Source organism: Mustela nivalis (genome assembly GCF_964662115.1).
Source record: "Mustela nivalis genome assembly, chromosome: 5".
Classification (NCBI taxonomy): Eukaryota; Metazoa; Chordata; class Mammalia; order Carnivora; family Mustelidae; genus Mustela; species Mustela nivalis.
In genome coordinates this window covers 33,826,805-33,849,925 of record NC_139024.1, presented here as the reverse complement: position 1 = coordinate 33,849,925, position 23,121 = coordinate 33,826,805, and the positions used below count along the sequence as shown (strand labels likewise).

Sequence of the window (23,121 nt, the reverse complement as noted above, 5' to 3'; positions counted from 1 at the left end):
AGAAATTACTTTTACCAATCCTGTCCCAATTTGCCAGCACAGAGGCTAAAAGGCACTTTATCCTATGTGTCAAACTCAAAGACTGAAACAGCTCACTGTCAGCTTCAAAAACCATTTTTTACAAGCATGGCACACTGCCTCAAGCCAACCAAACACTAAAGCATGTTGAGCTGCCCAAACTGCAAATTATTTGGAATGTTCTCCATGTTTTGTGGTTACAAAAGTACCTATTTTGTGGACCATCCAGTTAAAATTAGGGCCATATCTGACCTTAAACAAAAAATTCTCAGGAAATTGAAACTATAGTTGACCAAGATCCCAAGAGTTCTGAAAGGCAGTGACCTCAGGCTCATAATCAAATATCTCAAATGTTATTTTTTGAAAGCCAAAGAGACACAACATAAAGTCAGTGAAACACATTACTGTCTGTTTTAAGTAAACACTAAAACTTTACCATAAAATACACCTCATAGTTGCAAAAAAGGAGTAAAATTGCCACCTGCAACAAACTAAAGTATATATGTGGCAAATAAAAATGCATATTTTTTAAAAAAGGTCTAGCAAATAAAGCAAAAATCAGTCTAAAAGATTATTGCACTTCATTTCTAATTTTTACACACACATGTTAAAAGGTAGCAGTTTCAGCTGTGAAATGTGATGATATACTCCAAAGCTTTGCTTGTAGTGATTAGAACCCTGTATCATAGCTATTATTTTCCCAAGCATTAATGGATACTTCTTTCAAATCAAATACTTACTTAGGACATCATTCACAAATCTGAATGCCAAAACTTCCCAAGGTTTGCCTCCCTTGCCATCAAGATCTACTCTGTCTCAGACCTTTGGAGAATGCCCTGAAGATCATTTTTAAAGTGTGAAAAAAGAAAACATCGTATTGACAAGCTAATTTTTTCCTAGGGATTCCTCTGTGGAAGATAAATTACTGAAGCATGAGAAATCCCTGGTTCAATCATCCACTGATGGGATAATTCAGTCCATTTTAATAAACATGTGGTTAAGATCATTGGCATATGGCCCCCTGGTACAAGCCTTAGGCAAGAACAAGAACACAGGGGAAAACACAATACTTTTTTAACTTAACTGATACTGATGAAATTGATGAAAATGCTGAAGAGATGACAAGCCTTAATAGGAACTATTTTTAGCTTTTGATCTCTTAGACCTGTGTTTCTAGTACATGTATACTATCAAGTCCCTTTATGCTTTCTCCTGTTACAGATTTACAGATCTACAAATATGTAAGTATAGACATAGATAAATACGGATTTTGTAAATATATGTGGGTATGTGTGTGTGAGAGAGAGAGAGAGAGAGATTTACTTTTTTTTTTTATTAAGATTTTATTTATTTATTTGACAGAGAGAAATCACAGGCAGAAAGGCAGACAGAGATAGAGAAGGAAGCAGGCTCCCTGCTGAGCAGAGAGCCTGATGTGGGCCTCCACCCCAAGACTTGGGGATCATGACCTGAGGTGAAGGCAGAGGCTTAACTCACTGAGCCACCCAGGTGCCCCTATATATTTACTTTTAAAAAGAATAATTCATGGGTGCCTGGCTGCCTGAACAGATAGAACATGTAACTCTTGATCTCAGGGTGGCGAGTTCAAGCCCCACATCAGGCGTAGAGTACTTAAAAAAAAAAAAAAAAAGGCATATTCATAAAACAATCATCTCAAATCAAATAAATCATATACTAAATCTCAAAATTGCTGAATTTCCTAGAAAATTGTGTATTCTAGGAACTAAGTCCCATCCACCTTAGAACCCCAAATTCTCACTGAATGCAGTACTTCCTTGCCTGGACTCCAGCAAACTTAAGGTAAAACAATAACTGCAGTGAAGACTTTAAGTATGTGACTTTTTCTAAGCAAATTTTTTTCCTAGAACGGTCAGTGTGCTGCATATTTTCAGAAAATGCATGGACAGTGAGTTTTTCATTTGTTTGTTTGTTTGTTTGTTTGTTTTCAAGTTTCAGTCCTGGTATATTTGACAGCAGAGTGACAAAATTTTGCTCAGAGAGAAAAATCTATATCCCAAACAAAATGTTATAATATTAACGGTTATTCTGGAATGGTTTCCTTTCAAAACTTCCTCACTACAAATGTTTCCTACAATACCCTCCTCTGTTTTGATAGTATTTTTTCACACAGAGATTATACACAATGCATATAACTGAGAATTTAAATACTTAACGATATTCTTTTCTTTAAACAAGCTCCCACATTCTATTTTAATTGTTTAAAATAATCTGGATAATGTAATCAATTATGTCACTAAAACTCTGGCTATGCAACACTTCACAAAATATAGGAACTTTTCATCAGCACCTTTGATTTGCAGCTGATACCAGATGTACAAAATGCCAGTGGAGAGAACAGAAACAGGATTAGACAGGTGTGGTAGAGACCTGGGGGTGTGAGAAAATGGGCTTCCTTCACCCACAGGACACATAAAAAAAGAAAACTTACCCATTTGTGTAATAAATGTACTCATATAATAGGTTTCATCAAATAATTACATAGATTACGTACCTCATCCAAGGGTAAAACTGTCTGAAGTAATGTCAGATTATGCAAGGACCATCAGGGTTTGGTTTGGTTTGGTTTTGATGATTCTTAGAAATACTACCCTTAAAATTAGTTGGGGCCTTTTAATCTAAGACATAATGAAAACCATATTCACCAAGAAACAAACAAATCAAGAGAAAATCCTATCTTAAAACGGTATAGGTACAAACCTCACCTGGCCTCACTGAAAAAAACTGCATCCCTACTACGGGGGATACCTGTATTTCCGAAGTGTCCAGATCAAGTCTAAATAGCTCATCAGAGACTGTAGGATCACTTTGAAAGGTTGGGTCGGGCTTAGGGGACATATCATAAACATATATTGGTGTGTGTGTGTGTGTGTGTGTGTGTGTGTGTGTGTGTGTTTAGTACCCTGAACCTCAAGGATGGGGGGGGGGGTAGGATGTTTCCCAAAAGGGGCGGGGAAGAGAGGACTTAAAATCAGGGCGACGCTGAAACCCGACCAGGGCTGAAAGGCAGACACACAGCGCCGCAAGCTCACCCACATGTAAGAGGCGAGCTCTCAAACTGTTGGAGCTCGCAGGGAGCCTCCCGACTGGGGCAAACGAGGTGAATTTCACCCTTAAAGAGGGACGAGAGCACAGTGTAAAAGTTCAAGAGGATTCCATCCCCTTCCTCTCACTCCCGGCACTTAGCTTCTGAGGAGAAAGCCCGGCTGAGAAAAAGCCGGCGCTGGGTGCCAACCTGCAGCCGCCCAGTTTCCTAGAAGGCCTAACTGCTCCAGCGGGCAGGGGATGGCGACAGGGGGCGTCGGGAAGCGAGGCGGGCGGCTCCCGGGGAAACCGAGTCCCGGCCGGACCCCCGCCGTACCGCGCGGGCTGCCGAAATCACTCAAGTCCAGCCGCAAAACCTTCCCGAAACCCCGGGCTTCTCCTGCACAACTTCGGTCTAACCGGCTCCTTCTCCGCCACACACTCTGCCCAACAGCACCGCCTCCCCAGCGCGGCGGATGGAAGCGCTCCCCGCGGGCGGCTACCTGTCCGGGGGGCCGAGGACCCCCCAGTCTCACCTCATACAAAGGGCTGCGCGCGGGCGCCTGCCGATGAACCCAGGGAGCATGGCCCCGTCCAGTCCCTCCCGGAACTTTCCTGACATAGCACTTCTCTCGGCTGCAGAAAACAACGCTTCCAGGCAGAGGAGGAAGAGGAGGAGGCGGCGGTGGCGATCCAGGCGGCGGCGGCGGCGGCAGGAGCTGGAGCAGAAAGTGAGGAGCATCGCGGACGAGCGCCGCCGCCTCCCAATCTGCCGAGGGGTTCCCGCCCCCAGGGTAACCAAAGCTCCCTCTTAAAGGCGCCCGCCGCGTTTTAGGACCGGAGGTAAGGGGAGGAGGGGAGAGGGGGCGGAGGCAAATGAAGAGGGAGAGGGCCGGCTGAGACGGAGCGATTTCGGAGGCCACCGTCCAGGCTGCCGCGCCTCCCGGCTGCCGCGCTCGCCAGTTTCTCGCCGCTGCCCGCCCCGCCCCCCCTCCGACTCTCCGCCGGGTCTGGTTACCTACCCCTCCGCCTGGGCAAACGTGGGACAAGTGCTGGGACCCGGCACCGGGGCGCCGCTCCCGCCTTCGGCTTGCGCCAGGATTGCCCCTGGAACTTCGCCCAGTCTCCTCACCGCCCCCATCCTTTAGGGTCCTGTCTTCCTGCCCCCACCGCGGCGCCGCTGTCGCCCTCGTCCCCCAAAGCCCTTGCGCGCCGCTGGCGACTGCCCAGTGGAATTGCGTTTCCTCACGTGGGTCCCACATATTCTTCCTCTATCTCCCACGCAGTGATGAGGGTCTCCCCGGGAGCGCCGGAGACTGAACTAAGTAAAGGCCAGTGGGGGCCCCTAGACGGATTCCTGAAAGTGTCACTTGGGTAGGGCATGGGAGATGTGCCAAGTGTCCTGCTTTACCCTGTGCTCGCTTCTCCGATGGCCAATTGCCAGACGGCCTCCAACTGGATTTCTTGAACTGTTGACTTTCATCAACAGAGACTGGCGATAAAGATCCCCCAAAATGGACTCAGGAGGACGCTCTAGAAGAGTTACCGTCTTAAGATCTAAATGATGCAGGGAAATGCTGCGTTCAAGTAACGCGTGATACTGTTTCCCCAGCTCTCATCAACACTTGTGATCGCTGCTGAGACCACGGCGAGGTGTGTGCAGTGTGGAGATGCCGCAGAGACACACAGCACCAGCAGCCATCACACGTTAGGAACAGACCAAGGTAACAGTGGGTGTGGGCAGCAGAGGGCTTGTTTTTCGACCTCATGGCTCCAATTCTTACTTCTTTGGACCGCGGGTCTTCAAGATAGGCTGTCCTTTGGTCCCTGCACAGTATCCTTTGGCTGAGGTGGAAATGGGCCCACAATTCAGGGTTAAGATACAGCCTGGGCTACCAGGAGCTGCCTCCCTAGGGGCAGTGGGCTCAGAAGGAGTGGTAGAGTCCAATTCACACAAAAGCACTGGGGTGGTAGCCTGAGACCCGACCTCAGTCCTACCATCCGTGTATCAGGGCAGCTGTGCAACAAGCACATGCTGATTTGTGGAGGAAGAGGCCAGGGAGACAATGTATAAAAGGTTGGAGCAATTTCTCTTAAAATGTGGAGAAGAAATAAGCCTTGGGGTCTATAAGAGCAGGAGATGTGGTCCTTCCTGGAGCAAACATGAAGATGAGAGAGGAGGTTGGCAGTGAATTAGGAGGGAAGAGATCTTCCTATTATGGTAAATTCCTATATAGTCAGAATAATTGGAAGTACTAGGTACCCAACTCAAAGTGACTCCTCCTCCTACAGTGGAGGAGGTTGGAATGTATTGGTTCCTATGCTTTAAATCCCAAGAGTAGATTTGGCAAAGAAGAAGAGGAAGGGGTAGGGGGGAAGAAGAATTACTATTTTTTAAAATCTTTTTTTCCTCCAGATGATCAAAGAATTTTAGGATTCCATTTTTCTCCATATTGTGCTGTGCTTTCATTGTACAGGTTTTATTTTCCCTAATCAGGGCCCAAATTGACAGCCCCAGACTTATTTTCTCCAGTGATCTCCTTTGCAACTGATCCTATCAGCAAAAGAGCAGGCCAAGGAATGAGTCTTATTGGACTAACTTGGGTCTTACTTCCTTCTCTGAACTGGGCATTGAATATGCAGTACAGGTTGGGGTCACTTGACTATGTCTGACAAAGATCGAGGGAGATAGCTTTAGTGCTCCCTGCCTTGCACGCCTAAACCACATGAACTGAGGAGAAGAGAGGAGGTTCCCCAAAGGAAAATTAGTTTTGTTAACAAAGAGAAAATGAATATTGAGTAGGTAAAGACCATAGATGACCCACTCCCAACAGTCCTCCATTCCCCACCACACACAGAACACCGAAGGGGACTGAATACCTCTCTAGCTTCTCCGCCAATAGCTTCAGGACCAGAAAAATGCCAGTGGTCTTGGGGTTACAGTTAGCCACATCGTTTGGCCTCAGAAGCCCTTGGGAAGGTGCTTGTGATATTTAACAAGCACTTGCAAACAAACAGTATCTAAAATGTGATTGTATTCAATCATTTTTTTTCCCCTAAATCATGATACCTCTGCTTCCACATACCCCCAACTCCACATTCCTTTTCAAGCTCAGTGTTATTATATAATCAATTCAACTTGATCAGAGTCCATGGAAATGTCTCATTACCTATACAGTGTGTTCATTCAACTGGAGAAAGAATTGAGGCCTATGAATAATCACATTTCAGTATCCAAGTGACACAGGGCCCAACTTCATTTTCAAGTTCCAGTAAGTTCTTCTTTAATCTTTTCAGACATGGGCACAGAGGAGTTTATATTTTGCCTACCAAAAATGCCAGTTTCAGGCTTTTTTTCTTTCCCCACAAGAACTTTTCTTGTAGTTACTCACAAAAATGTTTCATATTTTCTTCCTTCATTTGTTTGTTTTAGAGAAGTTTCTATGTATGATAGAAAAATGGACTTAACAACCTGGAGGAGACTTTAGAATGAACCTAAAACAGCCCCCTTTATTTCATGGAAGAAATGAAAGCTCAGAGATTGACTCATCTGGGGTTGCGCAGCCATTTTTGGCATCTGTGATGTGCCCAGCTCTGTGCTTGGCATTTCAAAAAGTACAGAAACAAAAGCATACCACATGGCCACTATCCTCAAAGAAGTTAAAATTAGTCAAGGAGACATTAACCATCTAAGATATTATAAGACAATTATAGAGAATCACAATATACCATATAATTTAGTATTTTTAAATGTATGATGAGCTGTGTTACCTGAAATGAATATTGAGTAGGTCTTGAAATAAAAGATACCATAAACTGGAGTAGTCTGGGAAACACAAGCCAGGAACCACCCTGATGATCTTTAAAAAATGCAGAGGGGGTAAAAAAAAAAAAAAAAGGGCTTTCCACATGAGAAAACAAACAAAATGAGAAGGCGTTCATGGAGGAAAGATCTTACCATGTGTTTGGAACAGAATGGAAATCTGTACTGTCATGGTTAAGAAGAGTGTTTCTAAGTGCAAGTCATGAAATCAATTTAGTGGGTTTTGAGGAATATATATATATTTTTAAAGATTTTATTTATTTGACAGAGATCACAAGCAGGCAGAGAGAGAGGAGGAAGCAGGCTCCCCGCCAAGCAGAGAGCCCGATGTGGGGCTTGATCCCAGGACCCTGGAATCATGACGACCTGAGGGGAAGGCAGAGGCTTTAGCCCACTGAGCCACCCAGGAGCCCCTTGAGGAATATTCTTTTAGTTAAACAGAATATCCATGTGCATCATACTTAACAAGATTAAGTACTGTTTGTTAAATTTGTGTGTCATTATATTATGTGTTCTTAGTTATGATGTAAATTTTTTATCTTACTTTGGATTATGTTCCAAAAAAGTTCAAAAGCCCCTAGTTCAGAAGCCAGACACACTGGGTGTGAAACTCTGCTTTGTAGCAAAATGTCGATTGAGTAACTTCCCTCCAAGGATCCATTTCTTCATGTGCAAGCGATGTTCAGCACAGTCCTTTGCATGGAGTGTGACCTATAAATGGCATCTATTATTTGCTGGCCAGATTGGAGACAACTACATATGAGAATCACCTGAAGAATTTTTTCAAAATCCCAGTACCTGGGACCCACCCTTAGAGAAACAGACTCAATTCTTTTTTTTTTTTTTTTGATTTTATTTATTTATTTGATGGAGAGAGAGAGATCACAAGTAGGCAGAGAGGCAGGCAGATTGAGGGGGAAGCAGGCTCCATGGCAAGCAGAGAGCCCCATGTGGCGCTCCATCCCAGGACCCTGAGATCATGACCCAAGCTGAAGGCAGAGGCTTCACCCACTGAGCTACCCAGGCACCCCAAGAACCAGACTCAATTCTAAGGGAGAGTCTGCACATCAGTGTTTAAAAGCTCCCCAGGTACAGTCACGGCTGCGAATCCCTGGACTGGACCCATAGCAATGCACATCTAGCTCCTCAGCAGCATGGTGAAGCATTGTCTCTTTCTTCAGGAGATGCATTGATCGTCATGATTTATGTTGCTGTTTCTTTACCAAGCAATAGGGAGCACGTTAGGTCGTCAGCAGAATTCTAACTAGTTTTGGCTCGGAAAATCTTCAACTGTGCTGCAAACCGCTCGTGGTTTATCTCAGTCAGTAACACAGCGTGGATCCTGAGTCATAATCTCCTATGTATCTCTCCAAGTGTACAATTGATGATCAGTTACCAGCATACAGTGGTTTCTGGAGGTGAAAAAAGCAGTAAAATAACCACCAAAAATTCCCTAAGGAGGAGGAAAAGGGTTAGAAGCAAATGGCATTGGAAATCCATAAACTAAATAATTAGCAAATGACTCATTAAATTTCAGCTATTCTCATCCTGACTTTTAATAGTACAGTTTCTAAATATACTAATTAGTGATGTGCTTTTTGTAATCTTACACTTAGTAATCCCTATGTGTTCTTATCTTATGTCTTTCCCCTATACAATCACTTTATGTGTGAAGCAGGGGAAGCTTTCTTCAAATACAGATTGTCCAAGAGACTCAGATCTGGTTATTCTACCTAGTCATCTTGTCTCTGTACATTTTGGCTTTTTTTTTTTTTAATTCAGTTGGGCAAGTATAATAATGTAGAATGGTTTTGTAATCTCACCAAAGAGACAGAGCATCTGAGATAAGAAAGGAATAAAAAAACCTAAAACCTAAAATTCCAACAACCAGACCTTATGTGCAACATGATATAACAAAATCAGAAGTACCCAGAACCACTATCAGGTCTTCTTGCCTAAGATAGAATCTGAATCTAATCAAGCCTCTGGAAGGAATAGGAAATACAGAGGATCAAGGATGGAGTTTGAAAACCAAACCACCTCAAGAAAGCAATCAGTCAAATCCAGAATATCAAATGTTCAATTAAAAAAAAAATGACATGGTTTCTCCACCAAATCAATGGCATGAAGAAACAAGGGCCTGATTAAAGAATAAAAGAGATTTAAAAATCATGATCATGGGGCGCCTAGGTGGCTCAATCAGTTGGGCATCCAACTCTTGATTTCAGCTTGAATCATGATATCAGGGTTGTGACCTGGAGCCCCGCGTTGCACTCCACACTCAGGCAGGGAGTCTGCTTGGGATTCTCTCTCTCTGTCTCCCCCTGCCCCTCCCATTGAGTGCTCTCTCTTTTTCTCTCTCTCTCAAATAAATAAATGAATCTTTAAAAATTTAAACAAAAAAAAAAAAAAAGAAAAGAATCATAATCATGAAATGCAATGTATGGACTTTGTGTCCTGTTTTGACCAAACCACCTTTGAAAAGAACCCTTGAGACAATCAGGAAAATCAGACATAGGCTAAGTATTAGATACCTTAAATGAATTATTGTTAATTTTCTTAGATGTGATAATGACATGACGGTTACATATAAAACAAAAATTTCATCAGAGGTGCATGCATACTGAAGAATTTTATAATCTTGCCCCCCACAATGGAAGGAGCAATAGGTGGAAAAAATGACTGATAATTTTTGAAACTGGGGGATGATGCATAGAGGTCTATCATCCTATACTTCCTTTATTGTCTGTTTTGGGGAAGTTCCCTAATTTGATGTTGAGTTAACCTTTTATCAAAATCTTTCACTTAGGGATGCCTGGGTAGCTCAGTCAGTTAAGCCACGGTCTTCGGCTCGGGTCATGATCCCAGGGTCCTGGGATCGAGTCCTGCATCCGGCTCCTTGCTCTGCAAGAAACCTGCTTCTTTCTCCGCCTCTGCCTGCCCACTGCTCTGCCTGCTTGTGCGTTCTCTCTCCCTCTCTCTCTCTCTCTCTCTCTCTCTGACAAATAAATAAATAAATAAATAAAATTTTTTTTAGAAATATCTTTCACTTGGTTTGACTAATGGGACAGTGATAAATATATGCAAGTCTGGGCCTGGTTACATCTTGAGTATTTTTAGAAACAAGCATCTAGGCTCAAAAGTCTTTTCTTAGAATATCTTGGGCCACTGTTTTCTAGTCACATTCAAGTCATAGGACTGGAGCAAAGAGTGATCAGTGAGGGTCTCTGTGGGAGGAGCCCACAGCCACTGGACAGACACACAGTTGGCTATCTGCATCCAAGGTGCCCATTCTCCAAATTATCTCTGTGCCCCAGTGATTATCTCCAGCTACCAGCCTTGGCAGCTTCCACCATGGCATGTCCACGGTGAACTCTACCAGTGAGTCCATAGGAACTAATTGGCTGAATGCTTTTATCCTTTTTGTAAGTCTTACTGAAGGCCTGTTCTTTTGGCCTCTTCCCATCCCCCGCCTTATCCCATCACACTATCTCCCATCCCCCAGAGCAGGCACGCACACCCGCACTCACACAAACATGCACATACACACACCAAAAAAGCATTGCAGTCGTAAGATCTGGCAAGCCAAGGCCAGTCAGAGTAGATAGGGTGCAACCTTTCAGCCTGCCGGGAGTTTACATCTTAGTCTGGCATGTCACCAACACTTTTATCTGGACCAGTTATGGCATGTGATTCAATGTTAGGAGAAGGTAACTAGGATGTCTATTTAATTTATCATGAATTGGAAAATATAACTAGCACATCAATCTCACAGACATTACTTCTGTGGATAAAGCTGTTTAAAAAAATGAGTCAATTAAAAATATTAAGTGAATAAAAGTACAGATATTTTGAGAATATGACAAAATTCATGAAAGTGTTTCATATATGACTAAGAAATTCTGTCTTCATCTGTAGAAGGAGAAAGAGGTCTTAGAGCTCACACACAAGCCCAGATGAGCAGTAGCTTAACTAGAAATGCAAGATAGTGCAGTAGATAAATAAATCCTTTGATAACTACAGGTTCTATTTTTAGTGCCACCATGATGGAGGGACCTTGGGCAGTTGGTTAGTTAACCTCTTCAACCTTCAGTTTCTTTATCTGTATATTGAGAGTAAAAATAAAACATTATGAGGGTTAAATAAAACATTCATCCAAAAAACTTAACATAGTCTCTGATACAAAGTTAATGTCAGTGTATGTTGGAACCATCACAAATGATACCAACTTTGTATTTTTCTGGATATTCCTTTATCTCATTTCCTTTTAGAAAGCTTGGGAATTGATTTGAAATCATTCCATTAAGAAATATAGCTAACAATGTTCTGTATCATTGTCACTGACTGTGAGGTTTTTTTCAGTATGAATTTTTTAACAAGTGAAGTGGTTCTTATTCTACCGATAATAGGTTTTATCACCTATAATCTCTTCTGTAACACTCATTTTTCATATAATTGAAAAATCTATTATTTTTTAAAAAATATTTTTTAAAAAACAATTATAATTGGCCCTTACAAAAGGTATCACTTCAATAACCTTTCGAGAATATTTAGAAGTTATAAAATCTGAGTATTCTAAATTTTTTTAAAAAGATAATGGATAAACATATACTTGAGTTGAAAGGAATTTTGTTTTGTTAGTCTTCTTGGAAGTCATAAGTTAAAATGATCCATTTTAGAATAAAAATCACCAAGAGAAAATAGTTATTCTCAGAATTACCGTGTGAAATCATTTTAAATCTTTATTAGACATAATTGTTTCATGTAATACTTAGCTTCTAAGGGTTTTCTGCTAGTATTAGATACATAATTTGTACAGATAATAGGCAAAGTAATAAAAAAAAGTATTCCAACAGAAAAAAAAGTGTTGAATAACAGTGTGGTGGCCATTAAAACGTGCCATCCAGGGCCCGCTGGGTGGCTCAATGGGTTTAAGTGTCCGCCTTCAACTCAGATCATAATCCCAAAGTCCTGGGATGGAGCACCACATCAGGCTCTTTGCTCAGCAGGGAGTCTGCTTCTCCCTCGCCTTCTGCCCCTCCCCCACCAAATAAATAAATAAGTCTTTTAAAAATAAATAAATAAAAACGAAATGCTTCACCCCGCTGTTCTGAGGAATGCCACCTCACTGCCAGCCTGCATTCACTGAGGCCACGCTCCCCTTGGCCTGCACTCAACCAGTGACAGAGAATGGCTGGGGTACTAGTGTTATCCATTCCTGCAGACGTAGGATTCCTCTAACAGACAGCTTTGGCTCCAGGACTCCTCATCATACCGACCAAAACTTTCTGACAACTGTGCTATAGTCTGAAATTCTTCGTCCCCTGCCATCCTTCCTCCTTCCCCTCCTTGCACTCCAGTGAGACCTACATCATGGTCTGAAGGCTTTTGCTACTTCCTACATCCTCCTCTGTATTTTTCACTGACACTTCCACCCATGAATGTCCGCATCATGCCTTGCTCTTGGTGGATGAAGGCACACAAACTCAGGTACCACGAGTTTGACAGCTGGAAATACTCTGAAGAGCATAGCTGAGGTGTTATTGAAACAGTAGGGAAGGTGCAACCTCAGGGAGCCGCAAGGAATTAGTGTATATTTATTTTGCTTAGCAGAGGGAGACTTCCTTAAAAGACCATCATGTGTGCACTTTATCAGTAGAACAGTGAGAAGCGGTCTGCAACTTTAGGAAAAGTGTGACGTGCTTGCAGTGAGATAGAGACCAGCATCAAGGACTGCCTGGAAAAGAGAACTAAATGTACCAGCTAGATGGAAAAAGAGAGCAAGACACAGAAAAAGTAAACACTAATTGAGGACTCCCGTTTTGGTATGTCAAAGAGATAACAGCAGTGCCCACTAGAGGAAGAGAAAGAGAAGAGCTCCATTTAACTCACTTGAGAAAGGGGTGGGAGAAAGGGAAAAAGATGATTCACTGAACCATTCCACCAGAATCCCCCCTAAGCAGGAAAGTGTCATTGTCTGGGAGAAGAAACTGATGAGGTCGCTTCATACAAGCAAGGCCATTAAGGCTTAGATGACAAACATGGACAAAAACATTCCAGAAGGGAGAAGCTGGATTGCATGGACAGGGGATGGGATATTACTTCTCCTGAGAGTAACAAGGAGAGAGATGATGAAGAACTGAAGAGAATTTCTTCTCTCCAGAAATTAATGTCTTACTAAGCTACACGTTTTTAGGAAGTTGTTTTTGTTTGTTATTTGTTTGCTTTAAGAGAAGTCAAAGCTGAGATCCCTAGCTGGGTCCACATGGTAGAAGAGTCTCTAAAGAAGCAAAAGCCTGGGAAGTAGACATGAGCAGACTGCAATAAGTCCTTCAGGGATTCTCAGAACTCTCAAGAGGACTTAGGATTTCCATGGTCATGGACTTAGGGTTGATGGGGTTGAGCCCATTTGATCTGGCTCATAAGAGACAAGAAGGTCAGGGCATCTGGGTGGCTCAGTGGGTTAAAGCCTCTGCCTTCGGCTCGGGTTGTGATCCCGGGGTCCTGGGATCGAGCCCTGCATCGGGATCTCTACTCAGCCAGGAGCCTGCTTTCCACTCTCTCTCTGCCTGTCTCTCTGCCTGCCTGTGATCTCTGTCAAATAAATAAATAAAATCTTTAAAAAAAAAAAAAAAAGAGAGAGAGAGAGAGACAAGAAGGTCGTGTTTGATGTCTGGGTTGCATTTACCGTCATGCAATAGAACTATAGAATTCTTGAATTCATCTCATACAACACCTTGACTTTTTATAGTTAAGGAACTGGGCATAGAAAGAGTCTTAGTTTCTTTAAAAACAGATCCTGACAGGATTTGAGTGCAAAAAGTTAATTTGGGAGGTGGGAAAATGCGACTGGAAGGGAAGAAAATCACTGAAGTGTCTATCTTCAAGCAAGCTTCCACTGTGTGCAAGTAGAATTAATACTGCTGAGGAACTTTGGAGCCAGCACTGCAGTTATCCTGCCCAAGGACGAGGGACCCGGATATTGAGCTCCTGTCAGTCATTACCTGAGTGGGGAGTGGTCATTGTCCAGAAAGTCTGGCCTATCCTCCTCTGGGGCAGCACAGGCTCCAGAGGGGAGAGAAGGCTCTCAGGCATTGATGCAGTTTCCGACAATGAGAAGTGTAGCTCGCATGCACAGAAATACTACATGCCAGGGGGACTGGTGGCACAATGACAGCATCTGCTATGTGAAGGTATAGAGACTTGTGGAGTCTCACAGAGGAGTCCCAGAGACGGGCTGAGAGACACAAACCTTGAGGGGTAGAAGTAGAGGTTGGTAGGATCTGGCTGACCATTGGGCAGACCTGGGTTTGAACCCCAGCCCTGTTCTCCAGATTCTGTGTGATCTTAGAAACCTACTTAACCAGTCTGAGCTTTAACTGCCTCATCCCAAAACTGGGGATAACTATCTTGTAGGGTTGGTAAAAACTGAATTAAGAAATATTTGTGAAGGAAATAGCAAATTGCCTAGAAGAGAGAAAACACACAATAAATGGGACTAATATTAATAGTAACTCTTATTCTATTAAATAGGATGAATCTGACAGGGAAACAAACCAGAAACAAAAGGAAAAAAGCTTTCTTCTTTTCCCTTCCACTGCTGCCATCAGCCATGCTGTGGAGAAACTCCCCTCCTCAGCCCTGGACCTATGCTCTCCAGACAATTTCAGTTGTTAACATTTTTTACTGATTCTAGAATACTGTGGTGTGAAATCAAGATATATCTGATAATCTACTTAGTCTTAGACTGGATGTAGTACTGAAAACAGGACTTCTTTTGGTAATGAAGACTCATTTTTCATATTAAATCTAGTCCAAGGGTAATATGATGTTGATAGATGTTGAAGCTAGAGGAGAGGTACATGGGATTTATTAAATTATTCTCTCTATTTTTGTGTATGTTTGAAAACTTGCATACACAAAAATTTATTAAGGTTTATTCTAGTCCCTTTAAAACTTCGCCTTCACATACAACACTTCTTAAAAATTAAACATCAGAAAAGTTAGACACAGATTTTCATAAGTTTATTTTTTAAAGGAACATGAAACTGAAAGGAACTGTACTGTTTTCTTCCTTCTTATTTTTGTTAGTTTGTTTTTTGTATTTTGCTTAGAGATGGAAAGAGAGAAGGGAGGGAGAATCTCAGAAAGACTCCACTCCTAGCACGGAGCTCAACTCAGGGCTCAATCTCGCAACCTGAGATCATGACCTGAGCCAAAATCAAAAGTCAGATGCTTAACTGACAGAGCCACTCAGGCACCCCTGATTTTTGTCCGTTTTGATAACAAGGTACCCTTGCTTACAGGGATGTAAGCATGAATGAGCACAATTTAATAAAATTAACTTTGATGACAGTTTGGTAAACAAGCATTTAACACAGGATGGGGAAAAATAAAGGAGGTACCTTTTTTCCGGTTCACAGAGCCCTACTTAAGGATATATTTATTTTCTTTTTTTTTTTTTTAAGATTTTATTTATTTATTTGACACAAGGAGGCAGAGAATCAGAGAGGCAGGCAGAGAGAGAGGAGGAAGCAGGCTCTTCGCTGAGCAGAGAGCCTGATGCAGGGCTCAATCCCAGGACCCTGAGATCATGACCTGAGCGGAAGGCAGAGGCCCAACCCACTGAGGCACCCAGGTGCCCCAAGGATATATTTCTGTAATAACTTACCATTAAGAGAGACAGTGGCTGGGGTGGGAGGGAGATGAACTTAAGATCAAAATTAGTGTCCCCTAGGCTTTGAAAAATAACTTTAGAGCCAGATCTACTTCCTTTTCCTTTTCTCAAAACCATCCTTTTAATTATCAGCCTTGGGTGATCAGAACTTGGGTGAATCAAATTTTAGAATTAAATAGTAATTTTTCTTTTTAATATTAAGTCATAAACAAATTATTAACATTGAAGGCTTAGATCCCTAAAAATCAAGGAAGAGGAATAGTGTGTGCACAGATCAGAATAATTGTTTAGAATTTTACAGTTATGGTATAATATTTCTTACAGCAGCTGTCCTTCTACACCAGTTCTTTCCTCAGTCAGATACTCCGTGCCAAGCACTGTTGGAAGTCAGCCGTGAACAAAACAGTCAAAACTACTGCCCACAGGGAGCGCACGTATTTCTGGGGAGAGACAAGACATTAAGCACAATAAATATGTGAAATATATGGGATGGTAGGAGGTGATAATTACAAGGGAGGGAAAGAAAGGGAAGGAAGATCAAGAGGGTTGGTGAGGAACCAGAGGGGTCAGAGCAGTGACTGGCCACAGAAAAGCGCCCGGGGTGGGGGTAACGACAAGGTAAAGCCTCGGGCTGAGAGGCTGGAATGGTCAAAGAACACCCCGGGGACCCTTGTGGCTGGAGAAAGGGGGAGAGGACTAGATCAAGTTCTAAATGTTTCTTAAACTGTGCTTCGGTGGAATATTAGTCCTTTGTGTGGTTAGGGAAGTACTATAGTCTCTGTCCCTCTTAGGAAATCACAATGTTGTCTGCATGTTAAATGCACTAGGTCCTGCCAAAAGCAATCTGTTTAACATTTATAACCCATCTAATGGCCTGAATATTTGGATCCCCCCAAAATTCATATGTTGAAATCCTAACATGCAATGTGATGGTATCTGCTGGTGGAGCTTTTGGGGAAAGGGGAGGTCATGAGGATGCAGCTCCCCATAACTGGGATTAGTGCTACAGCCCCAGAGGACCATCTCTCTCTCTCTGCCCTGTGAGGACACAGCCAGAAGACAGGCAGCAGCTGCAAACCAGGAAGCAGGCCCTCACCAGCACTGAATCTGCTGGCTCCTCGATCTTGGATTTCCAGCCTCTAGAACAGAGGAATAAATGCTTGTTGTGTGAGGCTTGCTGTGTAAGCAGATCTCTTATAATAATCTGAACAGACCAAAACAACCCAGCATTTTTCAAACATTCAAACCACAGATCTCTTCTGCATCAAGCACCTGTTTTTGGAATACACATTTTTAGACAGGTGGTTCTAGCTTGTGAGCTCTTACAGTAAAGGTAAAGTGTGCTGTTCTTTGTATCTGGTTAAATGGATTCTCAGTAAAGATTTGTTGAAGGGGTCAACACTCATTAGGCCGCAATTGCCTATTGCAGAATCTTAGTGTGCCTTAAAGAAAGAGGCCGAACCAATCATTTCCTTCTGTTTCTGTGTGCAGTGGTGGGTAAGCCTCCAGCCTCCTTTGGTGGATCGACCAGGCAGTTTCCCTCCTCTGACCTTTCCTGAGTGAGTAAGTTAGGAGAATATACTCAAGTGCATAGCAGCTACTTCTCTGGCTTAGCCAATTCTCTTTTTACTACAGTCTGGACCTGAAGTACCAGATTCATGCCTGGCTATTAAAAAGTAAGCCTAAAAAGCAACAGAGCCATTTCCTTTCTTCAGAAAAAAAAAAAAAAAAAAGTATCATCATTTCCCTGATTGGCTTAATCCCTGTATATACAATTCTGCAAGCAAGAGAGCCCCAGAGGGGAAAAGGTGGAAGTGGTAGAATTTGGGGAAACAACATTACAACACCACTCTTTATTCTTCTCCTTCAAGCATAGATAATAGAAAGTTAACTTGTGTGTGGGCCCAATATCCACAGTTTACATAATACATAATAAACTAGAAGTGATTTCAAGAGAGCTATGGAGTATAAGTACTATTTTCATTTCTAAGGGCATTATGATAATGCTTATTTCTGAATGGTTAAGAAAATTTACAAAACAACAGATATCAATATAAGTTGGGAAGAATGACCTGTTGTCAAGACAGCAAATAAGTGCATGGAAAAGCATTCAGTGCTAGCCCACGGCTCCTTCACTGACATCTGGTTATATTTGCTGAGACTATGTTGTTGTGAACCATCTAGGGAATTCACATTCCCCTGGGAAAATTCACTCTTCAGTTGGTTTCGTGTGTACATAGTTTATAAGAAAAGCATCAATTAGTATTGACTTCAGCAACAAATATCGCAGCCATTAGCAATGTATCACTCATGTGACTTTTTTGTTTGTTTCAACCCCAAAACAAAGAATATGGAATTATGTATGTGCTTGCATTATGTGTGTATGTTTTACATATAAAACTAGAAAAGCATCAAGGCTTTTTGTATTGACTGTTCCCCAGTGAGTCTTTTAAGATTTCTGACAGAAGAGCCTTGTCTTCTACTAGAATTGTTTCTAAATAAAAATGGGAATTTAAGTTTTTCTCCATCAGTGTACTCCTCATAGAAATTGTCCTAGGTTCATGAAGTAGGGCAGGGCATATATGAGGATGTTGATCAGTCTTTTGTGGTACTGGGGAGGCAAGCTGCTTGCTCATGATTTGGAGAAAAAATGTTCAATGTAGTAGATACACACCATGAATTACCATGCATGCAGTTGGGGAGAAATACATGAAAATGTACCGTGAAGTGAAAAATGTAAGAAATGGTACAAGACGATATTCCTTATGTAAATTAAAAACACATACATCCAAACAACACTACACAGTTCTCAAAGTCCTGTATCTAATCAAAGACATTTTAAAAACATTAAAAGTGACAATCAGAGCTTTCAGCACTAGACAGTGGCTGGAACAGATGCAAAGAAATGGTTCAGAATTTGTAATAGTAAAATAAGAGAGAAAACATGAACAGGACTATGATGGTTAATTTTATGGGTCAATTTGGCTGGGCTACAATACCCAGATATTTGGTCAGACATTATTTAGATGTTTCTGTGAAAGTAGTTTCTGGATGAGACTAACATTTATATCAGTAGACTTTTAAGAAAGCAGGATGTCTTCCATAATGTGGGTGGGTTTCATCCAAACAGGTGAAGGCCTTGATAGAAAAAAGACTGGCCTCCCTAGTGAAGAGGGAGTTCAGCCAGCAGACTGCCTTCAGACTCCAACTGCATCTCTTCCCTGGGTCTCCAACCTATTAACCAACCCACAGGTATTGGACTTGGCCAAGCTTCTGTCTCTCTGTCTCTTTCTCTCCATGAGATGTGTGTGTGTAAGCATGTGCATCTCCTATGGGTTCCGTTTCTCTAGAAAACCTTAGCTAATATAAGGACATTAAAGAATTGGGAGAGCGAAATAAGACAGTTTATTATGTATAAAATGAGAGTCTTAGAAGAAGAGAACAGACATAATAGAGAAGAAGAAATGTTTAGCAAGCTAATAACTAAAACATTTCCAGAATTGATTAGAAACATGCATCTACAGATTCAAGTACTGCACACAGCAGAATAAACAAAAAGAACCCCACACCTAAGTGTGTGATAGTAAAATTACAGAACACCAAAAAACAAAGAGAAGACCTTAAAAGAAATAAATAATATAAAAAAAGAACACAAATGAATGGCTATTAGACTGACACACACTTCTCAATAGCAATAATGGATTCTGAGGACAGTGAAATAGTATCATCAAAGTGGTGAGGGAAAATAACCAACCTTGAAATTGGTACCTAGCAAAACTATTTAAGAATGCAAGTAGGGGCGCCTGAGTGGCTCAGTCGATTGAGTGTCCCACTCTCCATTTCAGCCCAGGTCATGAGGTCAGGGCTGTGGGATCCAGCCCAGCCCTGCAGGGCTCCACTATCTGGGTGAGCCTGCTTGTCTCTCTTCCTCTCCCTTTCTCCCCCTACCCCAGCTCTCTCAGTCTCTCTCAAATAAATAAATAAGAATGGAAGTAAAATAAAGATATTTGTGAATAAACAAAATCTGAGAATTTCCCACTAAGAAATGATCAGTAAAGGATCTATAGAGGATATAATTTAGGAAGAAGGAAAATGGTCTTAGCAGAGGGGCCTACGATTCTAGAAAGAATCGTGGATGGAAAAACATGGAAAATTAAAAACATAAATATAAACCCAAACAAAAATTTTTCTCTATAAAATAATAATGAGATAGTTTCTAATTTTAAATGCTTTTTAAAAAAGAACAGAGCTAAAATGCTAGACCCTAAGTACACCAGACAGAGGGGTAATTGGAGTTAGTGTTCTTAGGTCTTTGTGTGTCCAGTTAAGGAGACACGTTGTTTTTATCTTGAGAAATGTAAATGGCAATTCTTCAGAGACAAACACTAAATGAATGAAAATAGTGTCTAAATTCAGAATATGTGAAGGGGGAAAATGGAATAAGTAAAAAGCAAAAATAAATGAATCCTAACAACTAAAATCAATCTCTGTAAAACAAACAAACATAACACTAGAAGCATAGAAAAAGTAGAACAAAAATAAATGTCCAGAAGTAAAATGTAAAGATAAATCCAAATATATCAATAATCAAAACTAAAAGTATATAGAGTTTATACTCAGTAGCTGAAAGATCTCTTTCTCTCTGTACTCTTTACATTACTATAGACTTATGGATTTTATTTATTAACTACATTATAATTAGTTTCACCATCATTCTTATTGGTGCTCAAATTATCTCAAATTTGGAACATGGGAGCTTCTTCTGGCTGACATCTGTAGCTTTTTGACATGATCCAATCAGATTCAGGGTGTTTGCCTGCTTTCTGTCAAACCTTAAGAAAAGGGGGAAAGTGAAAGAAAGTACCTCTTTACAGAAGAATACAGGTTAATAAATGCAGTTTGATAGAATTAAAATAATCATCATTTTGTAATTTCCAATGTATTTTATCTGATCAGGACAAAAATTATAAGAACCATTACATGAAAGGTTGACGAGGAAGAATATATTCTCAGAATGTAAAAATGTCACCCCACACATCATTTAAGAGCAAATAGGAATATGTGGGTTTATCATGGAGATTTCTAGGAGATAGCAAGAACTAACCTTCCATTAGCGCCTCCTGATGTGGTCAGATAAGCATTACACAGTATCACCTATGAAGTGGTCTTGCCAGTAATATTTAATCTGAATCTGATTAAGTGATAAGACACAATTTCTGGCCTTCTTCCTGCCAAACCCCTCCACACCCACCGCACCCCTTTTGCAATGGTTGATTACTTCCACAGACAAGCTCTCACCTACCTTGCCCTCCAGCCATGGTGAACCACTTCCAGAGACCACTTGGAGCACAGCACGCCCACACCTTCTGCACTGGCAAGGTACTTCTAATAAACCAGCTCTGGCCACACCTTCCTGTAAGTTCCTTCACCACTGAAAGGTTTTCAAAGAGGCCCTCTCTGAAGAGGTCTGAATCTCAGCCTTGGCAGTGAGACGTTGGAGAACTCAGCACTTCTAGACCTTTTACCTTCATCTTTCACTTCTCCTCATAGATGGCTCTTCTACTACTTAATATTTCTTCATATTAAATTTTTCCTGTTCAAATAATTGGTGTGATTTCTTTTCCTGACAGTACCCTGACTTATTTTAACATATAACAAACCTAAGAGCATATTCATAATACATGAATGACTACTACAATATGGAAAAGACAGTATAATAGAAAAACCAACAAAAGATGTATGTAGGCTTTTCATAGAAGAATAAAATTAATGGCCAATAAAACATTAAAAATGTTCAAATTCCTTAGCATGCCACATCACAGTGATGTGGAGAGTTGTCGGACCGATGGAAACATGTATCACTGGTGAGAGGGCACACCAATTTGGCAATATCTCTAAACACTGAACCTTGTTAGAGCAGGTGACCCAGTATTCTCACTCCTGACTACATACCCAAGAGAAGCTCTGGGCATATGCCAACCAGGAGACACAAAAGTGCTCCTCAGGAAGTAGGGAGGAAAAGGAAAAAAACAAATATCCATTGAGACGGCAGCAGGATAAACTGCAGTGCATTCACATAATGTAGTATCACAAAGATGTTAAATGAACTTAGAAAATGCAACACAGAGCGCCTGGGTAGCTCTGTCACTATGCGTCTGCCTTTGGCTCAGGTCATGATGCCAGCGTCCTGGGATAGAGCTCTGCATCTGGCTCCCAGCGCGGTAGGGAGTCTGCTTCTCCCTCTCTCAGTACCCCTGCTTGTGTTTCCTCCTCACTGGCTTTCTCTCCGTCAAATAAATAAATAAAATCTTTAAAAAAAAGGAAAAAAAGGAAGAAAGAAAAAGAAAAGAAAAATGCAACACAATTGATAACTCTTGGAAATATAATACTGAGTTAAGAAAGCAAATCCCAGAAGACCGCGTCCAATATACTCCTATGGGTGTTTCGGAGCTCAAAAGCAAGCAAAACTAAACGTGGATTATTAAGCATCTAAGACATATGTGTTAAAACTGCATTAAGCATATAATCTACATGTCATTGGATTTCAAATAATGTACTTTAGAAAATAAAGACAAAAGATGTATAACAACACTCTACACACGTCGGTGATCAACAGAATAATTCACACTGGCAGTACTCTGCCCAGAGAGTCTGTGGTAATAAAAGAAGGTAGAGAGTGTGAGTTGTGGAACTAGGATGAACTCAGTTCTCTTCTACCAAATCCACAAGCAAAAATGTGACATTGAGGGGCACCTGGGTGGCTCAGTGGGCTAAGCCTCTGTCTTCAGGTTATGATCTCAGGGTCCTGGGATCAAGCCCTGCATCCGGCTCTCTGCTCAGCAGGGAACCTGCTTCCCCCTCTCTCTCTGCTTGCCTCTCTGCCTACTTGGGCTCTCTCTCTCTCTGTCAAATAAATAAATAAATAAAATATTTAAACAAAAATCTGACAGTGATAAGCAATAGACACATCAGTATTTTATTTTGAGTTAAAGGCCAAAAGGAATACAAGAGGAACAGGGGAAAAATGAGTAAACATCATTGCATGTATAGAGTAGGATAGAAGAAACAGAATGAGAGCTTCTTGCCTTTTTCCTAGTCCTTCCGTGGGGTTTGTTTTTCTTTTTAAAAATAACTTCGTTTATAAATGTGCCTTGACTAAAAAAATTTTAATTATAAAAATTATAGACTGTGAGACCATCAAAGAAATGCTTGAGATGAAGAGTAGAAACCCTGTGGCAACCAGGAGGGTCCTGGAGAGCAGGGGTACCGGGCACTGGGAAGGCCCTGGGAGGTTTGGAATCTAGTCGGGACCCTGCACCAAAGTACTGGGTTACTTTGGTAAGTAATTAAACTTTCTGTTCAGACCACCTCATCAGTACAATGTTGAGAGTCTGATTAGGGCATCATTACAGTACATTCCTGTTCTAAAATTTAATTTGTCTATTATCATTCCAGGGTAGCATTAAACCTCTGATCATAATGTTAGTATAAGAGATAATAACATCGTTAGTGAGCATTCACAGGGACCCATTATCCCTTC

The 23,121-nt window shown here is 41.4% G+C and overlaps 2 protein-coding genes across 2 annotated transcripts in view; one reads left to right on the top strand and one right to left on the bottom strand.

Annotated features, from left to right (window-relative positions):
- GPR63 (G protein-coupled receptor 63) overlaps window positions 1-4,653 on the bottom strand; it is a 52,885-nt gene extending 48,232 nt beyond the window's left edge. Inside the window, exon 1 of the mRNA XM_082731911.1 lies at window positions 3,618-4,653. The gene's annotated coding sequence lies outside the window, so the exon portion shown is untranslated. The remainder of the gene's footprint in view (window positions 1-3,617) is intronic.
- LOC309865516 (uncharacterized protein) lies at window positions 3,651-21,167 on the top strand (the record flags this gene model as incomplete). Its single annotated transcript, XM_082731912.1, has 4 exons — window positions 3,651-3,875; window positions 4,694-4,805; window positions 18,712-18,833; window positions 20,868-21,167. The coding sequence occupies 4 exons, from the start codon at window positions 3,651-3,653 to the stop codon at window positions 21,069-21,071; spliced, it is 663 nt and encodes a 220-aa protein (XP_082588038.1). The 3' UTR covers window positions 21,072-21,167.
- Window positions 21,168-23,121: the final 1,954 nt, after the last annotated feature.